This window comes from Branchiostoma floridae, chromosome 5, assembly GCF_000003815.2.
Source record: "Branchiostoma floridae strain S238N-H82 chromosome 5, Bfl_VNyyK, whole genome shotgun sequence".
NCBI classification, from domain to species: domain Eukaryota; kingdom Metazoa; phylum Chordata; class Leptocardii; order Amphioxiformes; family Branchiostomatidae; genus Branchiostoma; species Branchiostoma floridae.
Genome location: NC_049983.1, coordinates 23,334,627 through 23,347,325, shown reverse-complemented (window position 1 = coordinate 23,347,325; position 12,699 = coordinate 23,334,627). Strand labels below are relative to the sequence as shown.

The window sequence follows — 12,699 nt, the reverse complement described above, 5'->3', positions numbered from 1 at the left end:
GTGATCTTGTACTCTTGTCGGAAACGGCAGGACGGCAAGAGCCACAAGCATGAAGGGTTAGTGTGTTGTATGAAGGAATTCGCCAGTGGGATGGTTAGGAAATGTGATCTTGTACTCTTGTCGGAAACGGCAGGACGGCAAGAGCCACAAGCATGAAGGGTTAGTGTGTTGTAAAGTTAAGAAAGTTACGACGAGATCCCCAACGATAGAGGCTTAGACATGTAACAAATATATATAGGTTCTTTTAGTTGCCGACTGGAATTCGTCTTTGTATTCTGTCTTACCTGACAGACAGCTACACAACTCCGCTCATATCACTAAACATTGGTTATTAGTACATCTCAGTCTGTTGCAGTTCACGTCATCAAACGAATAACCGTCTAAGAATAACAATCACAGTACAATACCACTGACTAATTACTTCTAGCAAACGTTGCGTTGTATCTTCTTGTAAGTGACGGAGTGAAAGACTGATACAGCTTGTATATACAATACCTGTAAGGTCCCATTTATGTATTACACCGAGTTCCGGCCCGAAAAGTAAACGGCTGCACAGACGTGTGTTTAAGCGTAGAGTTGGTAAGAGTTTGTTTGTAACTCAAGACATTTGCAGGCAATGTTCGAATTATGTAAATGACATGCTAGAACAATATGTTGACTTATTCATATCTGTAAATATGCATATACGTCTGCTTAGTTGCACTGTAAGTACTTGTTATAATCCTCACGAAAGTCTCTGTACTTTTGTCGTGTCAATAAAGATTTCAAATACGTTTGGTTGTGATGTCGACCATTCGTATATCCATCTAGGTCAATTGAAGTATTTTTTTACATTCCTTAATATGACCTAATAGAATAGACAACACGTATTCGTATAAGTCAAATAACGCAGACAGCACGTGTATGTCAGTCCATGAATTCTCTAACTGCACTCAGTTTTACCATCAATAGCAGCGCAATCGCTTGGCTACACGCAGCTCTGCTGTCGGTCTTGCATTTCCCTCTCATGGCCTTGCTCCTTCGGGCGACGTTGTTTCAGGTTTTGCATGGCTTCCAGTCTCGGTCTCCTTGTAGCAATTTTCTTACGAATGTCCTTCCCTTCAGTGATACAGCTCGTCTTCCAGTGCAAGCCATCAGCGACGTCCCTTGCGGATAGAGAGACACACACACACATCAACCTGTACCTGAACGCTTTAGCCCAACGAAATATTCAAAATATTCCAAAATGTTGATTTGCCTTTGAAAAAAGAATAATAAAAGTGATAAGAAATAGAATAAGAAGTCCATGACGATGAGATGTTTCCTTTCCACTGCAAATATTATAGTTGTACTTCGTAAACATCTTTATGATGAGCCCCTGCAAAAACAATGCCAAAAAGGACAGGTCAATTGCATTTATTTTTATAAAAAAGTTCTATAAATTTGAAAAATTCAAAACTAACAATTAAATCAAGTTCATAATCTAACTATACCTGGCTGTGACCAAACAACACGATCATTATTCTAAGATCCCTTTGACTATGCAGAAGTGGAAGCCGAGTTACTTACCGAAGTGCAGGGGAGTGCGTTGACTTCGTGGGGGCAGTTGCTATTAATCATCAGAGACCGGTCCCAGACCCGTGTTGTCTCCCCTCTGTCTGGCAGCGAAATGACTGCTGTGCTCGTAATCAGCTTGGTTTACGTTTCATCTGCATTACGCAATATGAATACTAGGCAGCCCATTGGCCAGCGACCATGGGTTATTCCATAGCGGAAAAGGGGGAGCGAGGAAAGAGGAGAAGGGCATTAAACAACCGGTCAATCTGTATTAAAACAACTGGCCAACCCGTAAAAGAATAATCACACCAAACTTGAAAGATTGGACATATCCTGTAAACATTCCATTGGCCGTGGCGGGGACTGCGGGCATGCTATTTTCATGTGTAAAACACACGTAGAAAAATACACCATTACATAGTCGCACTTGCAAAGACTTACGCAATCTTATGCAACTCCGACTTGCCTTGACTGACTGATTGATATGCCAGGTGGTTTGAGCATAGACTACCGTAGTCAACAAGTTTTCAGTCGTTGCGATGTTGCACAATACAGCTAAAACATGGCAAATTTACGCAAAATAAAGATGCTTGCCCTGGTTTCTTAATCTTTTTATCACATATACAAAAATAGCTTCCCATGGTATTGCATGCGATTGCGCAATTCCATGCCATCAGAATGACGTCTCAGTGAAACAAAAGATTTCTAAAAAGCAGAATACACAGTCACGAATGATAAAATGAAAACTGTATACGCAGACAACGTCCATCTTGATATTTTCCTCGTCGACTTCTTGGGTCCAAAAGATACCTAATAATACTGTGCTGTCAATTTATAGATAAACACGACAAATACTAGTACGTTTTTGTGAATATCTCAACACACAATAGGAAATGTTAAAAAAGACCCACAGGTGCTAAATAGGTCACATGGTTCCTTGTATTGTCGTTGTGGCAAATCCAGGGATGTCCAGCATTACAACAAGCTCCTCGGAGGTGGTGGGGTGGTGGGAACGTCTAATACGCCGTACAAGAAATTGTTGGTCTGCATGATGTGGGCAACGTACGGAAGGATGCCTTCGTGTTATCCGAAATGATGAAGCCCTTGGTTGTACCGAGGATGTAGCCACGCCGTATGCAGGTAGCCAACATTCAGTAATTCCAGTGTATTTCTAAGTCTGTCTCCGGGAACAACAGACACATCGAAGGGAGACATTACCGTTCATGAAAAGGAACAGAAATGTGAGACGTTGTGTCAGACCGTGTCAGCTTTCTCTGCCCCGGGGTCATCGGGTTATCGGGGTCATCAGAGAAATCAGGGTTTGTCACGTTTTCAATTAACCGGCAAAATAGCAAGGTGTCAGGTTCACACGCTTCCTGTCAATCATCTAACTGTCATTTGGTTTGAGTTCATCTATCTTTTACCTGTCCCGTGTTCAGTGAAATAGGTGGGGTTTGTGATTTTAATGAAACGTAGACTTTTGGTGATTTACTAATTGGCAAACGCTCGGACAAATTGTGGCAACAGTTTGAAATAAACTTTCTTTCGGTCTCGTCGTGAAGACATTTTCCACTGCATTCAGTGTGCAATACTTAAACAGTCTAACGTGGACAAATAGCTTCTTATAACGACCTCTCTATCTCTAATGGATAAGCGCTTATTCGAACTCAGGTAGTTTTCCATCGAATATATATTTTGATTTGAAACCTTTGTAGCATATTGGCTTACCATGATTTGTAGACGATTTGTAAAATAATGTTTGACGTACATATCCTCTCTTTAATTAACAATGTACATATATTCTTATTGTCTACAGGGTAATTGGTGTTCCATAAGAGGGAATATCATGAAAGTTGGTGTAACCAGCTCTTCTTGCAATTATTTACCATTTTGTATTGTTGACACAGTAAAACGTTCACCTGTAAGGGATGTGTGTGGATGTCCAGTTGCTTCAGCCTCAGCCAATACTTAGGTACAAGAACACTGATACATCCATATCTATTTGGAATACCCCGAGTTTTGCCCTACTAGCTAGGTTACACGAATTTCTGTGTGCACTAAGGATCGGTGTTTTTACAAAAGCGGTTCTATATGTTAATATTTCAACAGGGCAATTGTCAGTGCTCTTTGCCTCAGATCTCAACAGAATATAACATTATAAACTTGACATATGCATTATCGTGTTTAAGTAGGGCCTTAGGGAATAACGCAGTCTGAATGAGGGTTTTGATACCGAAAGCGGCTTTCTGTGCCTTTCAAGACAGTTGATTTAGCTAAAGAATAGCTGCCTGGCGAGGACAGGCCTGGATAAAGAGCGTCATTTGGAAACTTGATGTTCCTGAAAGTCCATTCCAATTTTTTGAAAACCACCACTTTAGTTTTCTTTAGTATTGAATCTTCCATTTCATGTCCAGTGCACGCAACACAAAACACGCTTCTCTACGTCTACGGCGACAGTGGTGTCCTGTCTGAACATGCACCTGCATGATCATGAGTCGTGGGAAATTCCCTGACGAGGTGACGGCCCAAAACCCCCACGCCTCTACGGCGACAGTGGTGTCGTGTCTGAACATGCAGCTGCATGATCATGAGTCATGGGAAATTCCCTGACGAGATGACGGCCCAAAACCCACGCCTCCATACATGATCGTAAATGCGCGATTTTATTTTTACAAAAATGAATTTATGACGATTGTGAATTAAAGAAATGTGGGATTTTTTTTATAATTGCAGATATAACGACAGTGAATGAAAGACATGCGGGATTTTTTTTTTCCAATGCCAATATGACGACTGCGTATGAAAGAAATGCGGGATTTTTACGAATGTGATTATGACGATTGCGAATACAAGAAATGGGGGATTGTTTACAAATGCAATTATGACGATTGCGATCGAAAAATGTGTGATTTCTTACAAATGCAAATCTGACGACTGTTAGTGAAAGAAATACGGGATTCTGTATGGATGCAATGACGACGACTTTGAATTAAAGAAGTGTGGGATTTGTTACAAATGATGACGATGGTGAATGATGAAGACATGTGGGAAAGAAATGCTACTAGTTATAGCAGCACCCCAATGAGTCCACACAGTATAGTCAGGACCGTAATTGAACTGAACATAAAATGGACATGCAAGAGAATGATTTGTTTTTACGGTCATTATTTTGATCGCAGCTACCAGTAGTCTACCAGAATCTGGTACCGATGATGACTAGCGTGTATGTTTGTTGGTCAATTTGTTGGTCTGCATGATGTGGGCAACGTACGGAAGGATGCCTTCGTGTTATCCGAAATGATGAAGCCCTTGGTTGTACCGAGGATATCGCCACCGCCGTATGCAGGTAGCCAACATTCAGTAATTCCAGTGTATTTCTAAGTCTGTCTCCGGGAACAACAGACACATCGAAGGGACACATGAAAAGGAACAGAAATGAGAGACGTTGTGTCAGACCGTGTCAGCTTTCTCTGCCCCGGGGTCATCGGGTTATCGGGGTCATCAGAGAAATCAGGGTTTGTCACGTTTTCAATTAACCGGCAAAATAGCAAGGTGTCAGGTTCACACGCTTCCTGTCAATCATCTGTCATTTGGTTTGAGTTCATCTATCTTTTAACTGTCCCGTGTTCTGTGAAATAGGTGGGGTTTGTGATTTTAATGAAACGTAGACTTTTGGTGATTTACTAATTGGCAAACGCTCGGACAAATTGTGGCAACAGTTTGAAATAAACTTTCTTTCGGTCCCGTCGTGAAAACATTTTCCACTGCATTCAGTATGCAATACTTAATTATAATAAACAGTCTAACGTGGACAAATAGCTTCTTATAACGACCTCTCTATCTCTAATGGATAAGCGCTTATTCTTATCTTAGATATGGCGGATCTTTATTCGAACTCAGGTAATTTTCCATCGAATATATATTTGGATTTGAAACCTTTGTAGCATATTGGCTTACCATGATTTGTAGACGATTTGTAAAATAATGTTTGACGTACATATCCTCTCTTTAATTAACAATGTACATATATTCTTATTGTCTACAGGGTAATTGGTGTTCCATAAGAGGGAATATCATGAAAGTTGGTGTAACCAGCTCTTCTTGCAATTATTTCCCATTTTGTATTGTTGACACAGTAAAACGTTCACCTGTAAGGGATGTGTGTGGATGTCCAGTTGCTTCAGCCTCAGCCAATACTTAGGTACAAGAACACTGATGCATCCATATCTATTTGGAATACCCCGAGTTTTGCCCTACTAGCTAGGTTACACGAATTTCTGTGTGCACTAAGGATCGGTGTTTTTACAAAAGCGGTTCTATATGTTAATATTTCAACAGGGGAATTGTCAGTGCCCTTTGCCTCAGATCTCAACAGAATATAACATTGTAGACTTGACATATGCATTATCGTGTTTAAGTAGGGCCTTAGGGAATAACGCAGTCTGAATGAGGGTTTTGATACCGAAAGCGGCTTTCTGTGCCTTTCAAGACAGTTGATTTAGCTAAAGAATAACTGCCTGACGAGGACAGGCCTGGATAAAGAGCGTCATTTGGAAACTTGATGTTCCTGAAAGTCCATCCCAATTTTTTTAAAACCACCACTTTAGTTTTCTTTAGTATTGAATCTTCCATTTCATGCAGAAGACGTTAAGCTTGTCCAGTGCACGCAAACAAAACACGCTTCTCTACGTCTACGGCGACAGTGGTGTCCTGTCTGAACATGCACCTGCATGATCATGAGTCGTGGGAAATTCCCTGACGAGGTGACGGCCCAAAACCCCCACGCCTCTACGGCGACAGTGGTGTCGTGTCTGAACATGCAGCTGCATGATCATGAGTCATGGGAAATTCCCTGACCAGATGACGGCCAAAAACCCCACGCCTCCATACATGATCGTAAATGCGCGATTTTATTTTTACAAAAATGAATTTATGACGATTGTGAATTAAAGAAATGTGGGATTTTTTTTTAAAATTGCAGATATAACGACAGTGAATGAAAGACATGCGGGATTTTTTTTTTCGAATGCCAATATGACGACTGCGTATGAAAGAAATGCGGGATTTTTACGAATGCGATTAGGACGATTGCGAATACAAGAAATGGGGGATTGTTTACAAATGCAATTATGACGATTGCGATCGAAAAATGTGTGATTTCTTACAAATGCAAATCTGACGACTGTTAGTGAAAGAAATACGGGATTCTGTACGGATGCAATGACGACGACTTTGAATTAAAGAAGTGTGGGATTTGTTACAAATGATGACGATGGTGAATGATGAAGACATGTGGGAAAGAAATGCTACTAGTTATAGCAGCACCCCAATGAGTCCACACAGTATAGTCAGGACCGTAATTGAACTGAACATAAAATGGACATGCAAGAGAATGATTTGTTTTTCCGGTCATTATTTTGATCGCAGCTACCAGTAGTCTACCAGAATCTGGTACCGATGATGACTAGCGTGTATGTTGGTTGACAAAGACATTGAGAAATGATTGTTTCTAATAGAAAATTTACGGGTGAGCAGTGACGTTTGTACGAGGGAGTTTCAAACTCTGGCGGCATGACAAATCCCCGGTGAGCTTATCTAAAGGTGCCCTCTCACTGCACTTGCGTCACTGCGGGGTTTGTTCACTGCGTTACTGTTTTGCTATTTTCTCCGATATATTTCAGAATTTAGATATTGCGTAATACGTAAAAGTATGAAGACGACAATTTTACGCTATATTTTGAGATGTTGACAGCAGAACTTGCAACAGCTAGACAAAGATTAGCCTGGATGTCAGACGGCTTCCAACTTCTCGGCTCAAGGGCTAACATGTAGTCTCCACCAGACTGACTACGCTGGCTGTTATAGGGAGAATACTTTGCCTGGGAAGTTTTGCTACCAGAGGCTTTGGTCGGCCGCGTAATCCCAACCTGATTTAACCTAATAGCGTGTACTGATTCCCCTGGCCAATTTCCCGATTTTATTGCCGAATTTCACGATCCCTGGACCCACGTAGGAAGGTGTAGTCTACCCAGCATGCTCCGACTAAAGAAATTCTACAACAGACCCCCCAGTTATATTTTACAGATGCGTTGATATGTTTATCTTTTTTTAGCAGAAGTGTTTTTGATGCAGGTGCCTATAGAAGAGTCCATCCTCACACAGGGAGGGGCAATCGTTTAAATGCAATTCTGGACAGGGTGATTATGCGAAGTCCGTTCTTTGATGAGAGGAGCTGTAATTGAACGGGTCCAGTTTACATGAAGATAGCGCTACAATACTCCATTACCCTGCGAGAGAGTCATTTTGCTAAATTTAATTTTGGACTGGAGTGCTTAGCCAAAGTCCATTTTATTTTAGAGAAAGTGTTTCTAAACCAGTGCATTTCACATGTGGATGCTGGCCAATGGAAGAGTCCATTCTCGCACAGTTAATTTTTAGCCTGAATAAATCTCGCTTAATCTGATTAAATCTCGCTGTATAGCAGCCCGCCCAACATCCGCCGGCCCCCTAGAGGAGGGGACAGTTACAGCCCTGGACAGCGGAGTTTGCGTTGCACAGACTAAGTTAATTTTTGAGCAGAAGGATTATTGAACTGGTCCACTACATTGTAGTTGTCGACACATGTCACAAGAAAAGTCCATTCTCTTTTTAAAGATTCAATCTACGAATTTGATGATAATGCATAAGGAACTTCTTTGGTAGGGCTCATGCATAGTCCATTTTTAACCGGAAGTGTTTTTAACGTCAATATTAATATTTATGTTAATTTATCCCGCATAAATTACTCACACGCAAACCTGTATATATATTTGCTGCAACAGCTAATATTTAACTCTAGTTTGCATCAGGTTTTCCACTTGCCCTATTTCTGGCTGAGGTTGACAGTTAGCCGGTCACAGTTTTAACGGGAGTGCCATACGAAACAGTGCCTTTTTGGGGGTGAATTTGTGAAAGATATGAGTTGCTTATGTCTGAGGAAATGAGAACAAGAAAATTGTCCTGTCCTGAAGTGGGTGTCAGTGGATCTGAGTTGGGGAATCTGGGGCCAGGTAGGTGGCATGGGGTTTTCCTTTGACACATGTGGTGGTTTGGACTGGGGTTTCTGTTAGGGTTTAAATCTCAGCTTATAGCTAGATCTCTATGCACAAAATATGTGTATTGTGTAGGGTGTGTATTACGTAGAATTACCTATGTTGTGTGTATTGGTAACATCTGTGGTACATGTATATTGCCGTCTGGAATTAAAAGACTAGTGTTCATTTTGCATCAATGCATGTCTGTCACTTTGATATCATTATTCAAAACACATGCTGGTAGTGTATACACTTATATGTCTTGTATGTTGCTGTGTATTTCTGCTTCAAAATTACATCTATCTGGTTTGTCAGTGTTTTTCAGTAAATGCCTGTTTTCACTGCTGTCAAAACAGTCGGTTACCCAGGATGTGTACTTCCTGTCATGTATTAGTCTCCAAGCAGACCCTACGGTGCCTTAGAAATAGTATCAAAGCTGGCAAAGGAGTATAGCCGGTCAAAGGGAGATAGCCGGCTAAGGGAGTCAAACGGGCATGTACTAAGTCCCTGGCCAGCTTTGATACTATCTCTAAGGCACCGTTGGGTCTGCTTGGAGGCTAGTCATGTATGTTGCTGTTGTATAATGTTGTTGTTGTTGTGTCTGGGGATTTTTAAATGGCTGAAAAAGGTAATGTGTCTAGGTCACTTCCAAACAGCTTTTCCAGCACTTGGGAATTTTAGCGAATTTTCCGTTATGTTGTTATGATGTTGCTGTACTCCAAGTGACCTGGAAATTTCCACTGAGGCCAACCATGATGTGTCAGTACTGTTAGCATGGCCGGCTGGAGTATCAGGTTACATATCAGTGCCATGGGACTGGTTGGTGCTAAAGGCGTACAGGGGGTGTTTTCTCTGCGTATAGGGGGTGTACCCTGTCAGATATGGGCACAGGGGTACCAGTCTGCACTGTCCCTGTTTGACTTACACGTGAATGTCTTCACCTTTGGTTGCGTAACCTTTGCTTTAGACGTAACAATGTTATATATGCATTGTGTTAATGTTTGTACACGTGAAACGTGAATTAAAGCGTGCTCTTAAAATTCACTTGTTGATAGCTTGCTGGTTTCCATGGATATGCTAGAATCACGATATTGTGGCATGTTGTGTTTAGAAAGGTTGTTATTGAAGTAGTACTAGTAGAAAGGCATTAGTTGTAAGGGTTTAACAGTTTTGTGGAAGCCGGTGGTTTACAGTTCATGGAGTGGGCACCTGAAGAAAGTAAGTGTTCACATGATCAGTGCATGATCAGCGCATGGGTTCACGTGCGCACATGGGGACTTCCTCCGAAGGGGGTGGCACCTGCTTATGTACATATTTACATTCAATTACTCAACAACCCTCTCGGGAAGGGGCCTTTACAAAGGATTATTGTATGACTCTATAGATTCTGTTTGTTTGGGACAATACCTTTTTTCTCAAAGCCTTGTACTAGTGGGTTTAAGTACATTTGTATGCTAGGAATGGAACGTTCCCACTGCAATTGGTTTCGATGCTTCCTGGGCCGGCAGTGGGTTTGTCACGTTGCCAACTGCCAGGAAGAGTTGCTATGGAAAATTCCAATTGGGGCAAGGGGCTGCAAAATTGGAGCTAGAGGCTGATTTGATTTGACGTGCGGCTAGGAAATTGGACTGGTGACAATCTGGTTTGGGCCATAGGAAACTGTAGGGCTGTTGCTGGCATTCATCAATGTTAATATGTCTAGAGCATTTGAGAAAGTTTTATTTGCCTAGAAGCTGTCCACATAGTTCCAATCAAAAGATAGTAGTTTCCACTAGCAGTTGTACCAAGCGTGGTTTGAGATTTCTAGCCTTTTATGGGAATTGTGGCATATTCTTGAGGAATATTATTAATTTATGTACACAGGGATCTTTCTAGAGATTTAGAGCAAGATTGTTGTGGTATAGGTTTGGAAGGGGGGAAACTTCAGTTATGAGGAAGTTTAGCTGAATTCCCTTTTGAAAGATTACATTGAATATTGATACGGTGGTGCCGAGGTACATGTAAATTTTTAAAAAGGTAGTGCTGCACCTTTATCTCATTACTTGGGGACTGGAGTGTCCTGTCAGTATATGTCTTTCTGATTCCCCTTCAGTTACCAACCCTGTAGCATTTGTCAGCCTCGAAAAATGAATGTGCATGTAATTGCTTGCAGTTACATGTTGTACATTTGTATATGCCCTGCAACGTCGACAATATCAGAGTTTGATACTGATTTGATTTGATTTCGCTGCCCCAAAATTGGACTCATTACATATTGCCTAAGGCTGTTGCTGGGATGGATTATTTGTGCTCACAATCATGTATACTGCATCGTTTGTAATTGCCTCATTAGTAATTAATGTTTTTTGTACATTTGTGGAAATTATGGTGCTAGGGAAATTGGAGTTGGAAGATTTGGGCTTCAGGCAATGGCATATCGTCTGAATCAATTCGTGAAATAAGTAATTACTAGCATGAGGAAGATACATTTGCTCTCTGAAATGTCTTGACTGTTTTCCTAGTCATATTCAGTTGCTTGTGTATCTGCTCTTTGATTGATGATTGATTGGTTTTACTTTATGATTGAAAGTGAAAATACCTGGCAGCCAGAATGCTGAATTACGTATAATCTTACAGGCATCCATATAGCATACGAACATATCCATCGCAGTACAAATCATATAGAATATAGGCTTATTTCCATGTGTTTCTTCTGACGTAAGTCTTCCAAATATATGTACCTACCTATAGCAATATCAATCATTTAAATTACAGAGTAAGATAAGAAGTTTTTGACATATCTCAGTACCTGGTTGATGTCTAACATTCATCGAGTCAATAATTCTTTCATTTTCCTTCCCCAGCATCATGCCCTCAGCTGGCCAACTGCCCGACCGTGATCGTGATGGTGGGCCTGCCTGCCAGAGGCAAGACCTATATGTCCAAGAAGCTCACCCGCTATCTCAACTGGATTGGGGTTAAGTGCAGAGGTAGGACTTTCCCAAAATACATCTGGCTGTTGTAGTTCATTCCTGTCATTATGAGAATCAGTTGAAACCTAAAATATTACGAGGTCAAGTGCAGAGGTAGGACTTTCTGAAAATAGGGCCAGGTTTTCTCGTTTCATCGTCTTTATCTGGCTGTTGTAGTTCATTCCTGTCATTATCAGAATCAGTTGAAACTTAAAATGTTGCGAGGTTAAGTGTAGAGGTTTCTTTCTGAAAATAGGGCCAGGTTTTCTCGTTTCATCGCCTTTATCTGGCTGCTGTAGTCCATTTCTGTCCATATCAGAATCAGCTTTAACTTAAAACGTTGCGATAAACATTTGCCTTTCGTAAAACAAAAAAGATAAAAGTTCATGTTCCTCAAAAATGAGAGGATATGTCATGATAAGCCATGAAAAATGCACACAGGAAGAACATATTTTTCCTAGTTGCACTCTTACAGCAGATATAGACATCTCAAAACAGTATCATCCAGGAAATATTTGTTAAGACTTCTTCTCCATGATGTATATGTATTATCACGGCCACTTCACACACAGGCTTATCAGTACAATGAGATGTATGAACTTTCAATTGTTGACAACACTATTTCCCCACATAACCATAGATATTTTGCTATGTCTCCAGTGTTCAATGTTGGAGAGTATCGACGAAGTGCCGTAAAAGAGTACAAGAAGTTTGACTTCTTCGACCCTGAAAACAAGGAGGCCATGAAGATTAGAAAGTGAGGAATATGATTGTTTTTTTTTGCTCCCACATTTATGCATCTCATTAACATTAATGCAGAAGCTAAGAAAACTCTGTGCTAAGAAGTTTGCTGAGGAATGTTTTTATGTCAGCTGATAATATTAATAGCTGCTGATTGTAAAGTCGCTTATATATTAAAAACCAGCTTGCAATTTTTCAGTAATTATAATCAAGTCAAAATGTCTTTAACAGCCATGTAGCATTTGTAACTTTTGCATGATTTTAAAACCATTGTACTTAATTCCTCATTGTCAGATCATGCTTAACAAAAAATCACTTTTTTTGTAACTATACATATTTTCTTTATGGTGGTCATTTCATCTAACAGTTAATATAACCCAGTCGCATCTTTGATCTAA

At 40.6% G+C, this 12,699-nt stretch overlaps 1 protein-coding gene and 1 long non-coding RNA gene across 14 annotated transcripts in view; one reads left to right on the top strand and one right to left on the bottom strand.

Moving 5' to 3' along the window:
• LOC118415405 (6-phosphofructo-2-kinase/fructose-2,6-bisphosphatase 1-like) overlaps positions 1–12,699 on the top strand; it is a 32,169-nt gene that overhangs the window by 1,846 nt on the left and 17,624 nt on the right. For 3 of the 13 annotated variants that reach the window (XM_035820008.1, XM_035820005.1, XM_035820009.1), the window contains exons 1-3: positions 8,390–8,585; positions 11,453–11,578; positions 12,221–12,317. In XM_035820008.1, coding sequence (XP_035675901.1) covers positions 8,504–8,585; positions 11,453–11,578; positions 12,221–12,317 — 305 coding nt within the window. In that variant the 5' untranslated portion in view covers positions 8,390–8,503. Of the gene's footprint in view, positions 1–8,385; positions 8,586–11,452; positions 11,579–11,788; positions 11,799–12,220; positions 12,318–12,699 lie in introns of those variants that run through there. The other 10 variants (XM_035820004.1, XM_035820006.1, XM_035820002.1 and 7 more) reach the window with 8 other exon arrangements.
• On the bottom strand, positions 339–1,791 carry LOC118415407. The gene is made up of 3 exons (XR_004831119.1): positions 1,549–1,791; positions 1,332–1,357; positions 339–1,145 (listed from the first exon to the last, which is right to left on the bottom strand). It is a non-coding gene; the product is annotated as an uncharacterized LOC118415407 (long non-coding RNA).